We start from the raw sequence: 24,980 nt of genomic DNA, 5'->3' as shown, positions 1-24,980 counted from the left end.
GTGAATAGTCTTGAACTGGAACTGCGGGCCCATCCAGAGGCGGCGGTGAGGTCCGGTGTGAGTCACAATTTCCACCTGGAAGAACGGCATCCGAACAATCCATCACCAGGTCCTGAAGGGCCTTCAGAAGCTTAGAAGGGATGTCCCAAAGGTGCTTTTTTTCAAGAAGCAACTGGACTTTCTGGTTTTTCTTGGAAGACGTTTCGCTTCTCATCCAAGAAGCGTCTTCAGCTCTGAGTGGATGGTGGGGAAAGGGAAGGATTTACACTCCTTGCAGACAGCTGGTCATTTGCATCATTTTAGAGGATCGTTGAGGCCACTTGGAGGTTCGTCTGTGTCCTCAGGGTCACCTGAGTGGTGCAAATGGGTGTGGAGCCTTCTACAACAGAGTCCTTTCAGCAGTTCCAAGAAGGCGCCACACCCATTTGTGACCCTGAGGACAGAGACAAACCTCCAAGGGGCCTCAACGGCCTTCTAAAATGATGCAAATGACCAGCTGTCTGCAAGGAGTATAAATCCTTCCATTCCCCACCATCCGGTCAGAGTTGAAGAAGCTTCTTGGTTGAGAAGCGAAACGTCTTTAAAAGAAAAACCAGAAAGTCCAGTTGCCTCTTGAAAAAAGCACCTTTGGGACAACCATGACCTGGATGACTGGGGATCTCCGTAGACCAGCGGTTCTCAATCCGTGGGTCGGGACCCCGTTGGGGGTCGAATGACGATTTGCCAGGTGTCGCCTAAGACCATCGGAAATATGGGAAGTATACTTGCGAGTCGAAGAATCACGCTCCAATGGTTGACTCCACAAGCCAGCTGCAGGCTCTTCAAATCGCTAGCTGAATTCGGCTTCAGGCGCCATGAATTAAAAAAGAGAGAAATCTTTGCTCTGACGTCTCCCTCTCAAGCCAGCTGCAATCACTCCCAATCTGGCTTCAGGCGCGATAAACTTAATAGGGGAGGATTCTCCGCTTTAATGCCTCCGTCCTCAAGGCAATCGCAAGCAGTTCAGATCGCTAGCCAATACGGCTTCAGGCGCGATCAATTCAAAACAAAAATAATTTTACGGTTGGGGTCGCCACATCGTGGGGAATTGTATTAAAGGGGTCGCAGCACTATAAAGGTTGAGAACCACTGCCGTAGACACTTAGAAGTGATGAGAACAACGTCGCCTGCGATAGGGGAAGAAGGTTCCACACAAGAGAAAAGGCCAGCTAGATGTAGTTCCCTAGCCCAGCTGGGGTGGAAAAAGAGGAACTGGCCCATGCAAGCGGAGGGCATGGTCCAGTTCCACACACATTGCCCGCACACAATCTGCACACACATTGCACACAGAGCTCAACTTATTGGGCGGCCTGGTTGTGAATAGACCATGGCCCAGTGTTGGGCCGCCACCCAGGGGTTGGGGACCCCTGCCCTAGAGGATGGACCCAAAACGTGTCCATTCTGTTAGATCTAGTGGGATAGGCAAATGAAATTGGGAAGAGGGGGGGTTCCAAAAATAAGATCCCGTGCTAATTAGGGCTTTATAGAACAACACCAGCACTTTGAATTAGACCCAGAAACAAACTGGTAACCAACACAGTCTATGCAGTAGAATGGAATGGAATGGAATGGTATTAGAATGGAGTGGAATACAGTAGAGTAGAGTAGAGTAGAGTAGAGTAGAGTAGAGTAGAGTAGAGTAGAGTAGAGTAGAGTAGAATTAGAATTAGAATTAAGGATTAGAAATAGAAATAGAACTAAGAATTAGAAATGAGAATAGAATAGAATAGAAATAAGAGTAGAATAGAATAGAATAGAATTTTATTGGCCAAGTGTGATTGGACACACAAGGAATTTGTCTTGGTGCATATGCTCTCAGTGTACATAAAAGAAAAGATATGTTTAGAATAGAATAGAATAGAATAGAATAGAATAGAATAGAATAGAATAGAATAGAATAGAATAGAATAGAATAGAATTAGAATTAAGGATTAGAATTAAGGATTAGAATTAAGGATTAGAAATAGAAATAAGAATAAGAATTAGAAATAGAAATAGAAATAAGAATTAGAAATAAGAATAAAATAGAATAGAATAGAATAGAATAGAATAGAAATAGAAATAAGAATTGTGATATAATGTTTTATTATACTGTTCCACAACTATGGAAAAATGAAGAGCTCCCTACAGATGAAAGTGTTATAAAAAAATATCAGACTGTGCTGAGATGGATAGATTAACACTTAAAAGAAAAGAAAAGGAAGAAACAGAATAGTTTTCAACGTGGGACTTGTTTGACCAATGGTTAACTAACAGAAACAGAGATCAGAATTTAAAAAGATCAAAAAGATAATTTAAAAAAATGGTATTGAAAATTTTGTAAGATGGATAAACTAATTGTATTGCTAAAAAAAGAAAACCCCACAAGCATTTCTGTGTGTGTGTGTGTGTGTGTGTGTGTATTCCAACGTGGTCTTTCGTCTTCTTGGAGGCTTTCAAGAAGAGACTGGACTGCCATTTGTCAGAAATAGGGTTTCCTGCTTGGGCGGGGGGGGGGGTTGGACTAGATGACCTACTACAAGGTCCCTTCCAATTCTGTTATTCTGTAATTCTGTGACTGTTTTCAAGGCGGGAACTGGGTGGGGTGGGGTGAGGGAGAGCAAGGAGGCCATTCCGTGTGCCGTCAAGGCCTCTTTCGTGGGGCGCCACAAGCCGTCTGTCTGACGCACGCGGGCTCTTGCGCACCGCCATGCCGACCAGGCCCACGACGAAAAAGCCTGCTGCCGACGTGGAGCCCCACGCCATCAGCTCCCGAGAGCCGAGAGCTAAACAGATGCTTCTGCAATTCCAGCAAAGACGAGGAAGGCAGATGTTCCCGGTCACCCACCCACCCCTCGCTTCTCCCCCCCCCACCCCGCTCTGAAACGCACAGGACCGACATATTGTGATCTCCTTCCCAATGACAGCACGCATTACCCACTTCCCTAATTGAGAAGCGGAGGCGAAGGGCTCTGTCCCCTTTGTCACAGTGGAAGGACCGGCGGTAACACTTCCATCTGGAAGAACAGACAAAACGCTGCGGGCTTTCTGCTGAAAAGTGACTGGCGGATGGCGAGCTCTTTTTTGTGTGTGTGTGTGAGTGTGGAGTGTGAGTGCGGCGGCTTAACAAAACGCAGGAGTTCCTGAACGTTCTTCCCAGGTGGATGGGAGGAGGAGAAGGAAGATTCCAGAGGATTCCAGCAGGTTCCGCATCAATGCCATAGGAACACCGGGCACATTCAAACAACCTAACTCTAACTAATTCTAACCTGGACACATATCTATGGAGATTCTCAATTAGTAACAGTGTTGGAAGGGACCTTGGAGGTCCATCTAGTCTAACCCCCTGCTGACGCAGGAGACCTATACTAGGGATTTGAACTGCCGAATTTCTGATCGATAAGCTCAGCGTCTTAGCCACTGAGCAGGTGATGGTTGTACCAAAGGTGCTTTTACAAAAGGCAGCGGTACTATCTTGAGGTTGGTTTTTTTTAATTTTTTTCCTCAGAAACATTTCGCTTCTCATCCAAGAAGCTTCTTCGGTTCTTCTTCCAAAGAACTTCTCACCTTTTTTCCCCCCCCTTTCTTGGGACCGACAGACCCTTTTTATTGTTATTTTATTTATTATAGAATAGAACAGAATTGGAAGGGACCTTGGAGGTCTTCTAGTCCAGCCCCCTGCTCAAGTAGGAGAACCTATACCACTGCAGACAAGTAAAAGGCCAGTCTCTTGTTATACAAACCTCCAGTATTGGAGCATTCACAACTTCTGGTGGCAAGCTGTTCTACTGGTTAATTGTTCTCACTGTCAGGAAAGTTCTCTTTAATTCCAGGTTGCTTCTCTCCTTGATTAGTTTCCATCCGTCGTTTCTTGTCTTGCCTTCAGGTGCTTTGGAGAATAGTTTGATCCCTTCTTTGTAGCAGCCCCTCAAATACTGGAATTATATTTTATTATGTTATTTGACTTTATTGTTTTATTTATTTTATCGTATTATGAGGTAAATAAGACGCAGGGGACTGGAGGTTAAAACATACGAAGAACGGTTGCAGGAATTGGATATGTCTAGTTTAATGAAAAGAAGGACCAGGAGGTGATGTGGTAGCAGTATCCCAATATTTGAGGGGCTGCCACAAAGAAGAGGGGGTTCAACCTATTTCACCAAAGCACTGGAAGGCAGGATAAGAAGCAATGGATGGAAACTAATCAAGGAGAGAAGCAACCTGGAACTAAGGAGAAAATACCTGACAGTTAGAACAATTAATCAGTGGAACAACTTGCCTCCAGAAGTTGTGAATGCTCCAACACTGGAGCTATTTAAGAAGAGATTGGACAGCCATTTGTCTATAATGGCATAGGGCAGGGATCTGCAAACTCGGCTCCTTTAAGACTTGTGGACTTCAACTCCCAGAGTTGAAGTCCACAAGTCTTTTTTTTTATTATTTATTTTACATTTATATCCCGCCCTTCTCCGAAGACTCAGGGCGGCTTACAGTGTGTAAGGCAATAGTCTTCATTCTATTTGTATATTTTACAAAGTCAACTTATTGCCCCCCCAACGATCTGGGTCCTCATTTTACCTACCTTATAAAGGATGGAAGGCTGAGTCAACCTTGGGCCGGGCTTGAACCTGCAGTAATTGCAGGCTGCTGTGTTCTAATAACAGGCTTCTTACAGCCTGAGCTATCACGGCCCCTCTTAAAGGAGCCAAGTTTGCAGACCCCTGGCATAAGGTTTCCGGCTTGAGTAGAGGGTTGGGCTAGAAGACCTTCAAGGTCCCACCCAACTCTGTTTATTCTGTTCTTTTACTGTTCTATTACTTTACTTCTGCTTTGCTTCCACTCTTTTCATTTCTTCCTTTTTAATTGTCGTAAACCGCCTGGAATAGCCCCGGGCAAGATAGGCGGTCAATAAATTTATCAAAATAAATCCATAGTTCTTTTTCCAAATGGCTCTTGACAATCCATCAACTGTTACCTGAGAGAGCCACTCCTCGTCTTCTTGTCCGCTGTGATCGGAAGCTAAGCTGTCGTAGGATTCATGGCGGGTGATCGGTCCTGGGCTTCCCAGCGGAACTACTGTGGGGGAAAAAAAGAGAGACGAGACAAGAAAGAAATCAGACAGGATGAAGGGAATATCAAAAAAAAAAAAAAAAAAGACACACACAGTGAGTCCTTGATTTACAAGCGTAATTCAGCCCCAAAATTGATGTTGCTAAGTGGAACATTTGTTAAACGAGCTCTGCCCCATTGGATAAACTTTCCTGGCTGTAGTTGTTAAGTTAGGAACACGGTTGTTAAGTGAATCTGGTTTCCCCACCGTCAGAAAGTCACAAAAGATGACCACGTGATCCATAGCAGGGGTCTCCAACCTTGGCAACTTTAAGACTTATGGACTTCAACTCCCAGAATCCCTCAGCCAGCTTTGCTCCCAACTCCCAGAATCCCTGGCTGAGGGATTCTGGGAATTGAAGTCCACAAGTCCTAAAGTTGCCAAAGTTGGAGACCCCTGATCCATAGGATGCTGAAACCGTCATAAGTACATGCCAGTTGCCAAGCACCTAAATTTTGATCCATGTGACACTTACGATAAGATGCTGCAACTGTTCGTAAGTGTGAAAAACAGCCGTAAGCAGTGGTGGGATTCAGCTGGTTCTGTCCGGATCGCGCGAACCAGTAGAGGCGACTGCGGGAGGCTCTGCTTACCTGCCCGGATGTAATGCGCGACTACTCCACATGCGCAGAAGGCCGTGCACATGCGCAAAGGTGGCCCGTGTGCCCACATCTGCGAACCGGTAGGGAAGGTAACTGAATCCCACCTCTGGCCCTAAGTCCTTTTTTTCAGTGCTGTTGTAACTTTGAACAGTCAGTAAACGAATGATTCTAAGTCAAGGATTATCTGTACTACGTTGATCTCCTCTGGCTCCAAGTGATGGACGTTAAGATTCTGATGACCGGCAAAACCTATCCAGCATATCAGAAATCTGCTCAAGCCTGTTAACAAAGAAATGTTAGGAAAACCAAGAACGCCTTCAGGAGAGGTTTGGGTAAAGATTCCATTTCGATTCAGAATAGAGCTGGAAGGGACCTTGGAGGTCTTCTAGTCCAACCCCCTGCTCAAGCAGGAGACCCTATACCAGTGGTAGTCAACCTGGTCCCTACCGCCCACTAGTGGGCGTTCCAGCTTTCATGGTGGGCGGTAGGGGTTTTGTCCGATACTCAAGCACTTTTTTTTTTTAATTGACTTTTTAAAAAATTTTCATAGCATTATTTAAAAACATTTCATTAGGTTTTCATAAAATTCCCCATGACAATTTAAATTTCTGAAAATATACTTGTTGTGTCTGCTCCCCCCGAGCCGGGCCCCCTGCCAGAAAGTGACTCGGAAAGTGAGGAGGAAGGGCCATCAGGACTTACCTATGGAGCACCGGCTTCCCTGGCTCAGCTCCAGGAGCCAGAGGCAGGCCAGGTGGAGGAGATAACGAGGCCTCCATCCCCTGACTCTTTCCCCTCCCAGGCCACACCTCCAGACCCCGCTGATGGCAATCAGGCCTGGCTGAACCCTAGGTTTCATAGGCAGGAGAGGCGGGAACAACAGAAGCAGGGGTGGGGCAGGCCTAGGAAGTGCTGAGTCATGGAGCCACACCCCACAGGATATAAAATCAGCAAGGGCTGCTATACCACTTCGTGGCGAGCAAATCAACTGCTTAGAGGGGGAGAATTAGAGCTGAAGTCCTGTTTGTTCCTGGTTTCCTGGCTGACTCATCGGCATCAAGAGAGATAACAGAGACACTTGGCAGACGCTCGCTAGTTTGCTGCCAGAGCTGATAGTTGCCAGTTAATTAAGTCATCGCTCTTGTCTCCCAGACTGCGGAGGGGGACAGAACAATACTATTTGTATCACCCGCGCATAAGTTTAATTCACGTTACGTAAGTGAAACTAAATGGCGCTATAGTGCAACCAAAAACAAAAGAGCCTCGTCCCAGAATAGCTCGCGCATCTCCCCCACACACCACCCAGCTGTAACAGACAAACAGAGCTGATAGCTGGCACCCCCCCCCCAATCCCAATCCATGATACGTGAGAGGCATGCGCAGACGACGATACACGGCGCATTACTGTGGAACCGGTGGGCAGTTAGAAAATCTTACTACTAACAGAGATACAAAGTGGGCGGTAGGTATAAAAAGGTTGACTACCCCTGCCCTATACCATTCCAGACAGGTGGCTGTCCAGTCTTTTCTTAAAAAGCTCCAGTGACAGACCGTAGAGATTCTCAGTCATCCAGGTCTTGGTTGTCCCAAAGGTGTTTTTTTTTTTCAGGACGCAACTGGACTTTCTAGTTTTTTCTTTTGAAGACGTTTCACTTCTCATCCAAGAAGCTTCTTCAGCTCTCATTGGATGGTGGGGAAATGGAATGATTTATACTCCTTGCAGACAGCTGGTCATTTGCCTCCTTTTAGAGGGTCGTTGAAGCACTTGGAGATTTATTTATTTATTTATTTATTTTATTTTATTAGATTTTTCTACCGCCCTTCTCCCAAAGGACTCAGGGCGGTGTACAGCCAGATAATTAAAAACCCACAATATAAACAATTAAAACAAAAACTTAAAACCAAGCATATTACAAAGATGGCCGGAATTTAAAAATTTAAAACCCTAAAATAATCACCCCAATTAAAATTTAATAAAATTTTATCTGTGTCCCCGGATAAACATCTTTTGAAGTCGTTTTTCTTGTCATCCAAGAAGCTTCTTCAGCTCTGACAGGCTAGTGGGGAATGGAACTGGAAGGATTGATATAGAATAGAATAGAATAGAATTTTTATTGGCCAAGTGTGATTGGACACACAAGGAATTTGTCTTGGTGCAGATGCTCTCAGTGTACATAAAAGAAAAGATACCTTCATCAAGGTACAACATTTACAACACAATTGATGATCATTCCTTGCAGAGGAAAAACTGCAGACTACAGGTGACCCTGAGGACACAGAGAAACCTCCAAGTGGCCTCAACGACCCTCTAAAAGGACACAAATAACCAGCTGTCTGCAAGGAATGTAACTCCTTCCATTCCCCACCAACCAGGCAGAGCTGAAGAAGCTTCTTGGATGAGAAGCGAAACATCTTCAAAAAAAAAACACAAAGTCCAGTTGCCTCCTGAAAAAAAAGCACCTTTGGGACTCCAGCGATGAAGCACCCGCAATTTCTGGTGGCAAGCTGTTCCACTGATTAATTGTCCTGACCGTCGGGAAATTCCAGCAACCCAATTCCAGCAACCTTCAGCGATGGAGAACCCACAACTTCTAGTGGCAACCGCTGGGTTAATTGTCCTCACTGTCAGGAAATTTCTCATTAGTTCTAGGTTGCTTCTCTCCTTGATTAGTTTCCACCCATTGCTTCTTGTTCTTCCCTCAGGTGCTTTGGAGAATAGTTTGACTCCCTCTTCTTTGGGGCAGCCCCTGAGATATTGGAAGACTGCTATCATGTCAACCCTCGTCCTTCTCTTCTTTAGACTAGATGTACCCAATTCCAGCAATCTCCAGTGATGGAGAACCTCTTGTGGCAAGCTGTTCCGCTGGGCGAATTGTCCTCACTTTTAGGAAGTTTCTCCTTAATTCCAGGTTGCTTCTCTCCTTGATTAGTTTCCATCCATTGCTTCTTGTCTTGCCTTCAGGTGCTTTGGAGGATGGTTTTCCAAAAGAGGTTGAACGATCACAAGGTCACTGCACCCTTGGCAAGGTCTGGTCACTTAGCATCGGCTGCAGCCTTCCCTCTTGTTTTAAACGCCTCCACTTCACGGGATGCAAAAGCGCCGGCTGAAGGACTTGAACAAAACCGCTCCTCAGAAGCCATTAGGCTCGGGAACCGTTAAGCATCAAGTCACCTTGATGCTAATGCAGCCGATCTGACAATGAAGTTGGCCGAGATCCCTCTGGCAGGTGGTAGCGGAAAACTCGCATCCCGGCAGCAGCTGGCTTGTCAACAAACATATTGCAGCACTGACGGGCATTTTATATATATAAAAAAAATAAAAATATGGTGGCTGGGGGAAAAAAAACAAGTAGGATAGTGTGAAAAACTTCTCAAACCAGATACCCAGAGGGATCAGGAGGTTAACACCTGAAATTAAAGGTGAGCTAATACTACGGGATATCAGATTTATAATAATAATAATATCAGAGTTGGAAGGGACCGTGGAGGTCTTCTAGTCCAACCCCCTGCCCAGGCAGGAAAACCCTACACCATCTCAGACAAATGGCTATCCAACATTTTCTTAAAAATTTCCAGTGTTGGAGCATTTACAACTTCTGCAGGCAAGTTGTTCCACTGATTGATTGTTCTAACTGTCAGGAAATTTCTCCTTAGTTCTAGGCAAGATTTGGCCAGATGGAAGTAGGATCGAAGTGAGTGAATAGCAATAGGACTTAGACTTATATACCGCTTTATAGTGCTTTACAGCCCTTTCTAAGCGGCTTAGAGAGTCAGAATATCATCCCCAGCAATCTGGATCCTCGTTTTACAGACCTCGGAAGGATGGAAGGTGGAGGCAACTTTGAACCAGTCAACTTCCTGGCTGTGGGCAGAGTTAGCCTTCATTCAAACCACTGCCCCACTAGGGCTTCCTTCCTCCCTTTCTTTCTCTACTTACTTCCTTCCTTCCTTCCTTCCTTCCTTCCTTCCTTCCTTCCTTCCTTCCTTTCCTTCCTTCCTTCCTTCGCAATAACACTTAAGACTTATATACCGCTTCACAGTGCTTTACAGCCCTCTCTAAGCAGTTTACAGAGTCAGTCTCTTGCCCCCAACAATCTGTGTCCTCATTTTACCGACCTTGGAAGGATGGAAGGCTGAGTCGACCTTGATCCAGTCAGGATCGAACTCCTGGCAACGGGCAGTGAATTAGCCTGCAATACTGCATTCTAACCACTGTGCCACCAGGGTTCAGTGATTGATAGCGACTGACTGATAGGGCTGTGGAAAAAGGTAGAATGTTTAGCATTTTCTCTGACTGACTTCTCCATAAATTATTAAAAGTAAGACCGGGCAAGTTTAGAGTACGAGTGGTCCTCGATTTATAACCATTTTCTACCTGAAAACCATCACGAATCCGCTCTTAGACCCCTTGCAATTTGCATACCGAGCAAATAGATCAACAGATGATGCTGTTAATATGGCTCTGCACTACATCCTACAACATCTTGAGTCTCCAAAGACCTATGCAAGGGTCCTTTTTGTAGACTTTAGTTCAGCATTCAATACCATCATTCCAGACATTCTTCTAACTAAGCTAAACCAGCTACAGGTACCGGAACAGACTTGTAAGTGGATCACAAGCTTCCTAACAAACAGGAAGCAGCAGGTGAAGCTAAGCAAGATCACATCAAATACCTGTACAATTAGCACAGGGGCCCCCCAAGGCTGTGTGCTCTCCCCACTTCTCTTCTCTCTGTATACCAATGACTGCATCTCCAATGATCCATTTGTTAAGCTACTGAAGTTCGCAGATGACACAACAGTGATTGGTCTCATTCGAGACAATGACGAATCCGCATATAGACGAGAGGTCGAACGACTAGCCTTGTGGTGCAACCAAAACAATCTGGAACTGAACACACTCAAAACCGTAGAAATGGTGGTAGACTTTAGGAAAAACCCTTCCATACTTCCACCTCTCACAATACTTGACAACACAGTATCAACAGTAGAAACCTTCAAATTTCTGGGTTCTATCATATCGCAAGATCTCAAATGGACAGCTAACATCAAAACATCATTAAAAAGGACAACAAAGAATGTTCTTTCTGCCAACTCAGTAAGCTCAAACTGCCCAAGGAGCTGCTGATCCAATTCTACAGAGGAATTATTGAGTCTGTCATTTGCACCTCTATAACTGTCTGGTTCGGTTCTGCAACCCAACAAGAAAAACACAGACTTCAGAGGATAATTAGAACTGCAGAAAAATAATTGCTACCAACTTGCCTTCCATTGAGGACCTGTATACTGCACGAATCAAGAAGAGGGCCGTGAAAATATTTGCAGATCCCTCGCATCCTGGACATAAACTGTTTCAACTCCTACCCTCAAAACGACGCTATAGAGCACTGCACACCAGAACAACTAGACACAAGAACAGTTTTTTCCCGAAGGCCATCACTCTGCTAAACAAATAATTCCCTCAACACTGTCAGACTATTTACTGAATCTGCACTACTATTAATCTTCTCATCGTTCCCATCACCAATCTCTTTCCACTTATGACTGTATGACTATAACTTGTTGCTGGCAATCCTTATGATTTATATTGATATATTGATCATCAATGGTGTTGTAAATGTTGTACCTTGATGAAGGTATCTTTTCTTTTATGTACACTGAGAGCATATGCACCAAGACAAATTCCTTGTGTGTCCAATTACACTTGGCCAATAAAATTCTATTCTATTCTATTCTATTCTATTCTATTCTATATGTTTAATGTCTGTTTGAAGTTACAAGGGCATTGAAAAAAGCAACTTATGAACAGTACTTAGGAGTAGGAGATAAGCCCAAGAGAGAGGTCAAACACGTCATAAGTCACGAGTCCCCAGAGAAGCCTAAGATGGCAAGCACTTTGGAATCATTCATTCATTCGCTCGTTTGTTCATTCATTCGTTTGTTTGTTTGTTTGTTCGTTCATTTGTTCAGGAATTTAGATGGCCGATATATTATTTCCCACAAAAAAGAAGAGTAGGAGAGAGGGTTAGAAAGGAAGAAAGTAGAGAGAAGTGGGGAAAGAGAAGAGGAAGGAGAAAAGGGAAGGAGAAGAGGAATGAGGAAAATAGAAAGGTAGAAGGAGGAAGAGGAGGGAAGAGGAAGAGGAAAGGTTGTGGCGAAATAAAGGAGAGGAAATGGTAAAAGAGCAGGCCCGAACAATTAACAAATGAAACTAAAAAGATAAGAGGAATGAATAATGATTAATGATGGATGAGACTGTACATTCAAATATGTGGATGAAAAATAAAAAATAAAAAACTTGAAAAAATGTTATTTCCCACAGCAAAGGGGGAAAAAAGAGATGGTCAAATTCATTATTATTATTTTTATTTATTTATTTATTTATTTATTGTTTATTTACATTTATATCCTGCCCTTCTCCGAAGACTCAGGGCGGCTTACAGTGTGTAAGGCAATAGTCTCATTCTATTTGTATATTTACAAAGTCAACTTATTGCCCCCCCAACAATCTGGGTCCTCATTTTACCTACCTTATAAAGGATGGAAGGCTGAGTCAACCTTGGGCCTGGTGGGACTAGAACCTGCAGTAATTGCAGGCAGCTGTGTTTTAATAACAGGCTTCTTACAGCCTGAGCCACACCGCGGCTATCATTACAGATAGTTCTCAACTTACAACAGTTCTTTCAGTGACCGCTCAAAGTTACCGGTTTGGGTGAACCGGTCCAAAAGCGGCTGAATACCACCTCTGCTTGTGACCATTTTTACACTTATGACCACTGTAGCTTCCTTATGGACAGGGGTCACCAACCTTGACGACTTTAAGACTTGTGGACTTCAAACTCCCAGAATTCTGGGAGTTGAAGTCCACAAGTCTTAAAGCTTTGCTGGCTGAGGAATTCTGGGACTTGACGTTTACAAGCCTTAAAGTCACCAAGGTGGGAGACTATGGCCTATGGCCACGAGATTAAAAGCTAGATGCTTGGCAACTGACTCATATTGCAGTGTCCCCCGCCCAGGGGTCACGTGATCCCCTTTTGTGACCTTCTGATCAGCAAAGTCAGCGGGGAAGACTGATTCACTTAACAACCATGTTACTAACTGAAGCAACTGCAGTGATTCACCTAATAACTGTGGCAAGAAAGGTAATAAAATAGGGCAAAGCCCACCTAACATTGGTCTCACTTAGCAACATACATTTTGGGCTCAGTTGTGGCCGTATGTCAAGGACTACCTGTACCGTTATGATAGGTGGTCTCCAAAAAAGTTTTGCTTAGGAGATTTGACGCAGAATACCAAACTAGGTAACGGCAGCAGTGCATCTTAAGAGTTTCAATCAACCAGTAATCGAAGTAATCTTCTCGGTTAATATTGTACTACTAACTAGAGCATACAAAACATTTGCTAGACCAATTCTTGAATACAGCTCATCGGTCTGGAACCAGCACTGCATATTGGACATAACTGTCCAAACTGTCTGGTTCGGTTCTGCAACCCAACAAGAAAAACACAGACTTCAGAGGATAATTAGAACTGCAGAAAAAATAATTGCTACCAACCTGCCTTCCATTGAGGACCTGTATACTGCACGAATCAAGAAGAGGGCTGTGAAAATATTTGCAGATCCCTCACATCCTGGACATAAACTGTTTCAACTCCTACCCTCAAAACGACGCTATAGAGCACTGCACACCAGAACAACTGGACACAAGAACAGTTTTTTCCCGAAGGCCATCACTCTGCTAAACAAATAATTCCCTCAACACTGTCAGACTATTTACTGAATCTGCACTACTATTAATCGTTTCATAGTTCCCATCGCCAATCTCTTTCCACTTATGACTGTATGACTATAACTTGTTGCTGGCAATCCTTATGATTTATATTGCTATATTGACCATCAATTGTGTTGTAAATGTTGTACCTTGATCAACGTATCTTTTCTTTTATGTACACTGAGAGCATATGCACCAAGACAAATTCCTTGTGTGTCCAATCACACTTGGCCAATAAAGAATTCTATTCTATTCTAGACATAAATACAATCGAGAAAGTCCAGAGATATTTCACAAGAAAAGTCCGCCCACTCCCTTCTAGACTGATCGTGTTACCTAGCTGGGTCCTGAAACGTCTGCAGGAGAACCACCAAGGTCAGGCGGCACCGAGGACCTCAAAGCTTAATTTTAAAAAGCACAGAGCCTCCCTCTCCCCCTTTTTTATGAAAAGAATGGCTCTTCGCATCACACGTCTTAGCCGTGTTGATTTTCAATCCTCCGACAGCGATTCCAACACCACATACAATGTTCTTTTGTGCACCATCATAAATTTGCTGGTGAGGCCGGCTGTGAAATCGACTTGAAGGGGCCATCTTTAAAGAGTTACAGAAGAGGTAACTCTTTTCTGTAATGCACTGCTTTCCATAGTATGTTTGACATTATTGTCAGGGAAAATTATGTTAACCATGGATTACTGTTACAATCAAAGTATGTAGTGAGAAGTCAAGAGGCTTAGTAGTAAATTTTCAAAGCCGAGCGCCGGGATTTAGCTGTTTGACTCCCATTAGCGTCAGGAGGACTCGGCCCGCTAAATCCCCACATGTGGCTTTGAAAACTGACCTCCGTACGCGGATGGAGTCCAATCCTTCCAACTACCGCCCGTCTTTTTAAGAAGTTCCAGATGACCAGGCCAGCAGAAGAACCATTTCAGCACATTATGGCTCTTTGGAGGCATCTGAAAGTTATTTTAATTCTTCTCCGCTCAGAACTATTTCCAGTATTTTGAGCATTTTTGAACGGTGCACGGGGACAGCGGATTTTATGGCGGAGGGGCAGCGGAGAGCACGCGGAAAGCCAGAAAGACGCACATAAAGCTAGCAGTCAAGCTCTCCCATCTGCGTAAACATCCCGAGCTACTTTTGCTACTTTTGAGGTTAGGCATGTAGGAATCGGCTGTATCCTGAAGCTTTCCAAAGATAGGACAGAATTAACAGAACCGCAGAGTTGGAAGGGACCTTGGAGGTCTTCTAGTCCAACCCCCTGCTTAGGCAGGAAACCCTATACGGTTTCAGGCAAATGGTTGTCCAATCATTTCCAGTGTTGGAGCATTCACAACTTCTGCAGGCAAGTTGTTCCACTGGTTAATTGTTCTAACTGTCAGGAAATTTCTCCTTAGTTCTAAGTTGCTTCTCTCCTTGATGAGTTTCCACCCATTGCTTCTTGTCCTGCCTTCAGGTGCTTTGGAGGATAGTTTGACTCCCTCTTCTTTGTGGCAACCCCTGAGATATTGGAAGACTGCTATCATGTCTTCCCTAGTCCTTCTTTTCATTAAACTAGACATACCCAGTTCCTGCAACCGTTCTTCATATGTTTTAGCCTCCAGTCCCCTAATCCTCTTTATTGCTCTTCTCTGCACTCTTTCTAGAGTCTCCACATCTTTTTTAAGAAGAGACTAGACAGCCATTTGTCTGAAATGGTATAGGTGGGTCTCCTGCTTAAGCAGGGATTGGACTCCAAGGTTCTTCCAGGTCTGTTGTTCTGCTAAAGATCCCTTGAGATCCACCACCTATAGTAGTGGGCAAAATTGTGGAAACTTTTTGGGAAAACCATATTTTTGAGGTTTGATAGCTAATAAAACCACTTTTTTTTTTGGAGTTTCAAGATCATCCTATTTCACTGCTGGAAGGGCCTGGGAATAGCCCAGACCTTCACCCAATTGAAAATCTATGGAGCCAACTAAAGAACCTTGTTAGTCAGAAGCGACCCAGCAATAAAACCCAGTTAATAAAAGCCATCCTTCAATCTTGGTTTCGCATTAGAACAGCTGCAGAACTCAAAGACTTGGTTCACTCCATGGGAGGACGTTGTAAGGCCATAATTCATGCTAAAGGTTACCCAACAAAGCATTAACTGACATGATGATCATTTTTGCATATCTCGTTTTTTCTGTGTTTCACTTTTTTTCTTTCTATTGTATCTGCTATTCTAATAGTAAATCCTTCATAAAAGTGATTGCATTGCATTCTTAATTAAAATATCTTTCCATTGATATATAATTCCCTCAACACTGTCAAACTATTTACTAAACCTGCATTACTATTAACTTTCTCATCATTCCCATCACCCATCTCCTTCCACTTACGACTGTATGACTGTAACTTTGTTGCTGGTAATCCTTATGATTTTTATTGATACTGATTGTTTCCTGATTGCTTATTTGTACCCTATGATTATCAGCAAGTGTTGTATCATTAAGCGTTAAATTTGTACCCTATGACCATCATTAGTGTTGTAAGTGTTGTACCTTGATGAAGGTATCTTTTCTTTTATGTACACTGAGAGCGTATGCACCAAAGACAAATTCCTTGTGTGTCCAATCACACTTGGCCAATAAAGAATAGAATTCAATTCAATTCAATTCAATTCAATCCAATTCAATTCTATTCTGAATGTATCTTTTCTTTTATGTACACTGAGAGCATATGCACCAAGACAAATTCCTTGTGTGTCCAATCACACTTGGCCAATAAAGAATTCTATTCTATTCTATTCTATTCTATTCTATTCTATTCTATTCTATTCTATTCTGAATGTATCTTTTCTTTTATGTACACTGAGAGAGAGCATTTGCACCAAGACAAATTCCTTGTGTGTTCAATCACACTTGGCCAATAAAAAATTCTCTTCTCTTCTCTTCTCTTCTCTTCTCTTCTCTTCTCTTCTCTTCTCTTCTCTTCTCTATTCTATTCTATTCTGAATGTATCTTTTCTTTTATGTACACTGAGAGAGAGCATATGCACCAAGACAAATTCCTTGTGTGTTCAATCACACTTAGCCAATAAAAAATTCTCTTCTCTTCTCTTCTCTTCTCTTCTCTTCTCTTCTCTTCTGAATGTATCTTTTCTTTTATGTACACTGAGAGAGAGCCTATGCACCAAGACAAATTCCTTGTGTGTTCAATCACACTTGGCTAATAAAAAATTCTATTCTATTCTATTCTATTCTGGTACTACTCCCCCCAAAAAAGTGATCAGCTAGTTTTAGAAAATACACTTTTCCCAAAAGGTTTCCACAATTTTGGCCACTACTATATATGAACCTGTTCGACGCCTTGGAGAAGTCAGCCCAGCCCTGGTTCTCCTCATGTTATTCTGCCAGATGCTGGATTAAAGAAATTATCATTTGCGTTTCCTTTCGCCGCTTCACCTGCTGTCTTCACGAAGAGGGTGACCGTTGCTCCTCGGGGGAAGAAAAGCCAGCCTTTTCTTCCTCGCATATCACTGGAGGCTTTCAAGAAGAGACTGGACTGCCATCTGTCAGAAATAATGTAGCAGCTCCTGCTTGGGCGGAGGAGGGTTGGACTAGATCAGGAGTCGGCAACCTGTGGCTCTGGAGCCGTATGTGGCTCTTTCATCCCTCTGCTGCGGCTCCCTGTTGCCAGTCGGCTCCACAATTGATGCGGCATTTGGTTAGGACAGGTAGAGGAAAAAAGGAGGCCGTGCTAGGAGGAGACTCTATGGTTGGGGAACCTGGACTTCTGGTCGGGTCCAGAATTGAACGGGGGGCTTCCGGTTAGGACCTTTGTGGCTCTTTTAGTGCTCAAGGTTGCCGACCTCTGGACCAGATGACCCACAAGGTCCCTTCCAACTCTGTTAATCTGTAATCTACGTTCGTTGCGTCGAACCATCTAACCATCACATGTATTTATGATGGTCGTGGCGTCGTGGGGGTCACACGATCCCCTTTTGCGACCTTCCGCCAAGCAAACAGGTTCACTTCACAACCGTGCGGCTAACAAGCGACTTGCTTAACAACGGTGGCCAGAAAGGCCATAAAAGGGGGTAAAACTCCCGTTCGCAAATTGCCTTTCTTAACGACAGAAAGGTCGAGTTCCGTTGCTGTCGTGGGTCGCAGTGCTGCCCTGCGCAATACGTCAGATTCGTGTCAATACAGAAGGAGATTTTTATTTTTATTTTAATGGAATTGGAAGTGACAGGCTCAGAGTTTCAGGATCCATCACGCTGCTGCCTCCAAGAAAGAAAATGTGCTACGTAAGCTTACCAGGAAACGGCACAACAAAGTTGGGAGGGGGAGTTGGAGGTTTTTTTTTAAATCTTTTGTTTGTTTGTTTGTTTTAACAAAATCTATACTGATATCATTACATTTCCTACAGTCCGAGGGCAGCTGTAATTAATGGATTTCTCCCCTTGTCTTTTAATGCACTCATTTGTCAATTCAAAAAGCCGGGCGCAGCGGTCAATCAATTTTGATGTATTTAGTAAGCAATTTGTCAAAGGACGGCTGCAGACCAGTTAATATATTAATTCTTGCCATCAGTCTCCTCTTGATTTCTCCGGGCTTTCTCAATAAATCTATGGGGTGGGGGTGGGAGGGGAGGGGGAAATAGGTTTGCAAAACTGAAGGTGTCTCCCCCACTCCCCAACCCCGCATTGACAGAGATAGGAAACAAGCAAGCAAAAAAAAAAGGAGAATATAATGCATTATTTTATATTGCTGGCCTTTCCTGCATTGTTAGGGGGAGTATCAGAGGTGGGCTCCAGCAGGTTCTGACCAGTTCTGGAGAACCGGTAGCGGAAAGTTTGAGGAGTTTGGAGGACCGGTAGTAAAATTTCTGACTGGCCCCGCCCCCCATCTATTCTCTGCCTTCCCAGTCCCAGCTGATCGGGAGGAAATGGGGATTTTGCAGTATCCTTCCCCTGGAGTGGAGTGGGAATGGAGATTTTACAGTATCCTTCCCCTGCCATGCCCACCAAGCCACACCCACCAAGCCATGCCACGCCCACCAAGCCGTGCCACGCCCACCAAGCCACACCCACAGAACTGGTAGTAAAAAAAAATTTGAAATCCATCACTGGAGTATAGGTAGTCCTTGACTTACAACCGTTCCTTTAGCGACCATTTGAAGTCTGCAACAGCACTGGATAAAAGTGACTTAGAGCCGGTCCTCGCATTTACAACCACCGACTCACCCTGGGAGTCACGTGGTTAAAATTCAGGTGCATGGTAACTGGCATGTATTTACGAAGGTTGAAGGATATCGGGGTCACGGGATGGCCATCTGCGATCCTTCCCAACCGGTTCCCGTCAAGCGAAAGTCAATGGGAGTAGCCGGATTCGCTTAATGTCCACACAGTTCACTGAATTGCAGTGGCAAAAATGGTTTTATTAACTCATTTGTAACTCAACTCACTGAAAAAGGGCCTTATGCAGCAATGGAAATTCTGGTTGCAATTTTGGTCGTTAAGTCGAGGACGACCTGTACAGGAAATCCTCGACTTGCCAGAATTCGTTCAGTGACCGTTCAAAGTTACAACAGCACTGAAAAAAGTGACCTATGACTGGTTTTCACACTTAGGACCGCTGCAGCACCAACATGATCCTGCAAACAAAACGCATGGCAACTGACTCGTATTTATGACGAGTACAGTATCCCGAGGGGGGGGTGGTCCTGTGATCCCCTTTTGTGACCTTTTGACAAGCAAGGCCAATGGGGCCTGACTTAATAACCGGGTTCCTGACTTATCAACTGCAGTGATTCATTTAACAACGGTGGCAAGAGAGGTCCCTAATAACGGGGGCAAAACTCACTTCACAAATGGCTCACTTAGCAAGAGAAATTTGGGGCTCAATTGTGGCTGTCAGTCGAGGACTAGCTGTACCTCTGGTGGCTCAGGCTGCTAAGACAGTCTGTTATTAACAGCAGCTGCTTGCAATTACTGCAGGTTCAAGCCCCACCAGGCCCAAGGTTGACTCAGCCTTCCATCCTTTATAATTGAGGTAAAATGAGGACCCAGATTGTTGGGGGCAATAAAAGTTGACTTTGTATATAATATACAAATAGAATGAAGACTATTGCTAACACAGTGTAAGCCGCCCTGAGTCTTCGGAGAAGGGCGGGATATAAATACAAATAAAATAAAAAATAAAATAAAAAATAAAAATACAGTGATTTTTGGTTTTTTTTAAAATTTATTTACATTTATATCCCGCCCTTCTCCGAAGACTCAAGGCGGCTTACAGTGTATAAGGCAATAGTCTCATTCTATTTGTATATTTACAAAGTCAACTTATTGTCCCCCCAACAATCTGGGTCCTCATTTTACCTACCTTATGAAGGATGGAAGGCTGAGTCAACCTTGGGCCGGGTTTGAACCTGCAGTAATTGCAGGCTGCTGTGTTCTAATAACAGGCTATCTTACAGCCTGAGCTACTACGGTGACTTGAAGAAGTGCGGACTTCAACTCCTGGCGGGGGAATTCTTCCCAAACTTTCGATAGGCCTGGCTTTTGCCCTCCCCGAGCCTCCACATGGGCCCTGCACTTACCTGCATCCAAAACAGGCCATGTGAGGACTCCTGGGAGGGGAGGGGAAAGGAGGGATGGGCGGGGCCAGCCAAGAGTGGGATTGTCCAAACTGCACAGAATCTTTAGTTAGAGGTTCTCCCGAACCCCTGTGAACCCCCAGCCCCCCATCCTGCCTTTTAAAGAAAAAGCCAAGGTAGAGGTTTTCCTCTTTAAAAATGCTGGCTGCCCCCATGCTACTTTTATTTATTTATTTATTTTCATTTTGTCACAACAGTATACACAAACATTGTCATAAATAAAACAACGTATCATGAAGAAAATATATATATATGTAAGTAAAAAAATATGCATCAGCTATATTAATTTGATATAATGAAGGGAACAATAGGACAGGAACAGTAGGCACTTTTGTGCTCTTATGCACGCCCCTTATAGTCCTCTTAGGAATGGGGTGAGGTCAATAGTAGACAGTTTTTGGTTGAAGATTTTGGGATTTTGAGTAGAGACTATGGAGTCAGGCAATGAGTTCCAAGCGTTAACAACTCTGTTACAGAAGTCATATTTTCCGCAATCAAGTTTGAAGCAGTTGACATTTAGCTTGAATCTATTTGTTGCTCTTGTAATATTGCGATTGAAGCTGAAGTAGTCTTTTACAGGAAGGATATTGCAATAGATGATTTTGTGTGTTAAACAAAGGTCATGTCGAAGTCGACGGAGTTGTAAGTTTTCTAATCCCAGGGTTTCAAGCCTGGTGGTATAAGGTATTTTGTTGCCCTCGGTGGCAGATGTCACTTATCCCTCCATTCTCATCTGGGGGGGGGGGGCGGACAAAAAAGCCCCTCTCCCCTGTGTGCATCCTATTATAAGCACCCCTTGGGGAAAGCTCTGCATATGTCTTTCAAAGGCACAGTGCTCCCCCTTGTTCCCACCCTTCAAGAATCTTGCTGCAAGGTTTGAGGGTTCGTGTATTTTTTATTATTATTATTATTTCTTAAAATTATGCGCCAGGTCCATTTTTAAAGAGAGGATCAAAAGTGGCTCCTGGCAGAGAAATCAGCATATCAGCATTATCAAAGTAACAGCGCCACCACCGTGTTCTCCTCCTCCCTCTCCTTCTCCTCCTCCTCCTATCCCCTACTACCGTAGCATTGATGATGTTCCCTAGTTGGGTCATGAAACATCCACAAGAAAGCAAACAAGCTCAGAGAGCACCAAGGACCCTACAATTCTTCTTTTTCCTCTTCTTCTTCCCCTCCTCTTCTTCCCCTTCCTCTCCTCCTCCTTTTCCTCCTCCGGTTGAGTAATTCTCCGTCTCTTCTTCCTCTTCTTCTTCCTCCTCCTGTTGAGTAATTCTCCTCCTCCTCCTCTTCTTCCTCTTCTTCTTCCTTCTCCTGTTGAGTAATTCTCTTCTTCTTTTTCCTCCTTGAGTAATACTCCTCCTCTTCCTCCCCTCCTATTGAGCAATCTTCCACCTCCTCCTCTTCTTATCCCCTCCTCCTCCTTCTATTGAGTAATTCTCCTCCTCCTCCTTCTTCCTCCTCTTTCTTCCTCTTCCTCCTCCTGCCTCCTCCTGTTGAGTAATTCTCCTTCTCTTCTTCCTCTTCTTCTTCCTCCTCCTGTTGAGTAATTCTCCTCTTCTTCTTTTTCCTCCTTGAGTAATTCTCCTCCTCTTCCTCCCCTCCTATTGAGCAATCTTCCACCTCCTCCTCCTCTTCTTATCCCCTCCTCCTCCTCCTATTGAGTAATATTCCTCCTCCTCTTCTTCCTCCTCCTCTTTCTTCTTCTCCTTCTCCTCCTCTTTCTCCCCCTCCTCCTTCTTCCTCTTCCTCCTCCTGCCTCCTCCTGTTGAGTAATTCTCCTTTTCTTCCTCTTCTTTTTCCTCTACTTTTTCTTCCTTTTCCTTTTGAGTAATTCCCTCCTCCTCCTCCTCCTTCTTTCATCTTCTTCTTCTTCTTCTTCCTCCTCCTCCTCCTCCTCCTATTAAGTAATCTTCCTCCTCCTCTTTTTCTCCCCTCCTCTACCTCCTGTTGAGTAATTCTCCTCTTCTTCTTCTTCCTCCTCCTCTTTCTTCTTCTTCTCCTTCTCCTCTTCCTCCCTCCTCCTGTTGAGTAATTCTCTGGAGGGCTCTAAGTGCCCACCCCCCAAAGATGAAAGAGAAGGAAGCAGCAGCTCTGAGGGTATACTTATAAATCTTCCTCCTCCTCTTTCTTCTTCTCCTTCTCCTCCTCTTTCTCCCCCTCCTCCTTCTTCCTCTTCCTCCTCCTGACTCCTCCTGTTGAGTAATTCTCCTTCTCTTCTTCCTCTTCTTTTTCCTCTACTTTTTCTTCCTTCTCCTTTTGAGTAATTCCCTCCTCCTCCTCCTCCTCCTCCTTCTTTCATCTTCTTCTTCTTCCTCCTCCTCCTCCTCAATTCTCCTCCTCTTCCTCTTCTTCCTCCCCTCCTCTTCCTCCTCCTATTAAGTAATCTTCCTCCTCCTCTTTTTCTCCCCTCCTCTTTCTCCTGTTGAGTAATTCTCCTCTTCTTCTTCCTCCTCCTCCTCCTCTTTCTTCTTCTCCTTCTCCTCTTCCTCTTCCTCCCTCCTCCTGTTGAGTAATTCTCTGGAGGGCTCTAAATGCCCACCCCCCAAAGATGAAAGAGAAGGAAGCAGCAGCTCTGAGGGGATATACTTATAAATCTTCCTCCTCCTCAGCCCCACCCCACCCCAAAGTACACCCTTGGACCAGACGATCAGGCCCTTCATTGTTGCATCTGTCATCTAATCGAGGGGGGAACCTTCTGTTAGCAAAGCACACAGCGTATGTCTTCAATGACCCTGGGGGGTCAAAGGTCACTTATTATAAATGGATAATGAGACCTAATGCAGTGCTCTGAGCCCGGACAAAGGAAGGGCTTATCCATAGCCCCTTGCGGCTCGGACCATTCAAGCTTTTATTTCTCCCAAACCTCCCCCCCCCCCGCCCTCCCTTCCCCACTGCACCCTTAATGGAGCCAAACAATTGGCAGAAATGCTATACAGAAGACTGGAAACTGGAGAGAAAACGGCCGGGTGTTTGAACTCTTGATAGACAGATACAAATCGCGACCCTGAAATGGCGCCAGAACTCCTTTTACCGCTGGCAGGGCAGACACCCCACTTCCCATTTGCCGGCAATTAAACGGACTGACGGAAGCGGGCCCGCATCAAACCGCGGGCCGCCATGGCTCCTGCGAGAGAGCGCGGCGATGTGGCTGCTGCAGGTAAACAGAAGCCGGGCGTTTCAATGGGCATTTCAGAAACAACCTCACCTCGGGTTCTTGCTTTGTAGAGCAGAGAATGATAGGGCTGGAAGGGACCTCGGAGGTCTTCTAGTCCAACCCCATGCTCAAGGCAGGAAGCCCTATACCATCCTGGTCTTGAAAAGCCTCCAACAATGGAGCACCCGCAACTTAGAATCAAGATCAGGTGAAGTGTTAATACCGCTTTATAAGGGCTTGGTAAAGGCCACACTTGGAATCCTGCATCCAGTTTTGGTCGCCAAGATGTAAAAAAGACGCTGAGACTCTAGAAAGAGTGCAGAGAAGAGCAACAAAGAAGATTAGGGGACTGAAGGCTAAAACATATGAAGAACGGTTGCAGGAACTCGGTATGTCTAGTTTAATGAAAAGAAGGACCAGGGGAGACATGACAGCAGTGTTCCAATATCTCAGGGGCTGCCACAAAGAAGAGGGAGTCAAGCTACTCTCCAAAGCACCTGAGGGTAGAACAAGAAGCAACTGATGGAAACTAATCAAGGAGAGAAGCAACTTAGAACTAAGGAGAAATTTCCTGACAGTTAGAACAATTAATCAGTGGAACAACTTGCCTCCAGAAATTGTAAATGCTGGAAATTTTTAAGAAGAGATTGGACAACCATTTGTCTGAAGTGGTGTAGGGTTTCCTGCCTGGGCAGGGGGTTGGGCTAGAAGGCCTCCAAGGTCCCTTCCAACTCTGTTATTTTATTCTATTCAACCCTTTCCTTGACGAATTGTTCTCACTGTCAGGAAATTTTCTCTTTAATTCTATAGCTTCGATCACTCTTGGATAGGTTGGCTAGGGAATTCTGGGAGTTGAATTGCATAGGTCCTACAGTTGCCAAAGGCGGATAGCCCTGCTGTAAGCCATCTGTGGCAGTGGCGGGTTGCCATTTTTTTTTACTACTGGTTCTGTGGGTGTGGCTTGGTGGGCGTGGCATGACTTGGTGGGCGTGGCAGGGGAAAGATATTGTAAAATCTCCATTCCCTCTCCATTCTCCACTCCAGGGGAAGGATACTGCAAAATCCCCATTTCCTCCCGATCAGCTGGGACTCGGGAGGCAGGGAATAGATGGGGGTGGGGCCAGTCAGAATTCTTACTACCGGTTCTCCGAACTACTCAAAATTTCCGCTACCGGTTCTCCAGAACTGGTCAGAACCTGTTTCTGAAACCCACCTCTGATCTGTGGTAGCCACAGATAATCCCCGCGTTACAATTCTAAGCTCCGTCAATGCCGCTTAGAAAATGCCCTTTCCTACAATGATTCAATGAATGATTGATTCATGCCTGCCTCTGCACCATTTTTAACCCTCAGCCCTTAGGACCTCTGGTTCACATCAATGAAAGGAAACCAGGAGAATACCAAGAAGGTTCTTAAAAAAAAAAAGAACATTCCAGAAAGAGCCAGATTACCTTTTTTTTTAAAATTTGCATTTATAACCCGCCCTTCTTCGAAGAACTCAGGGCAGCTTACACTATGTTAGCAATAGTCTTCATCCATTTGTATATTATATACAAAGTCAACTTTTATTGCCCCCAACAATCTGGGTCCTCATTTTACCTACCTTATTAAGGATGGAAGGCTGAGTCAACCTTGGGCCTGGTGGGACTTGAACTTGCAGTAATTGCAAGCAGCTGTGTTAATAAAAGACTGCATTAGTC

The 24,980-nt window shown here is 44.4% G+C and overlaps 1 protein-coding gene across 7 annotated transcripts in view; it reads right to left on the bottom strand.

Annotated features, from left to right (window-relative positions):
• Positions 1-24,980, bottom strand: part of BCAS3 (BCAS3 microtubule associated cell migration factor) — an 846,545-nt gene that overhangs the window by 400,541 nt on the left and 421,024 nt on the right. For all 7 annotated transcript variants that reach the window (XM_058164101.1, XM_058164100.1, XM_058164098.1 and 4 more), the window contains 2 exons: positions 4,994-5,094; positions 1-75 (listed from right to left, as the gene is read on the bottom strand). The exon at positions 1-75 is cut by the window's left edge and continues 122 nt beyond it. In XM_058164101.1, coding sequence (XP_058020084.1) covers positions 1-75; positions 4,994-5,094 — 176 coding nt within the window. The remainder of the gene's footprint in view (positions 76-4,993; positions 5,095-24,980) is intronic.

This window comes from Ahaetulla prasina, chromosome 1, assembly GCF_028640845.1.
Source record: "Ahaetulla prasina isolate Xishuangbanna chromosome 1, ASM2864084v1, whole genome shotgun sequence".
NCBI lineage: Eukaryota > Metazoa > Chordata > Lepidosauria > Squamata > Colubridae > Ahaetulla > Ahaetulla prasina.
This window is presented reverse-complemented; position numbering and strand designations above follow the sequence as displayed.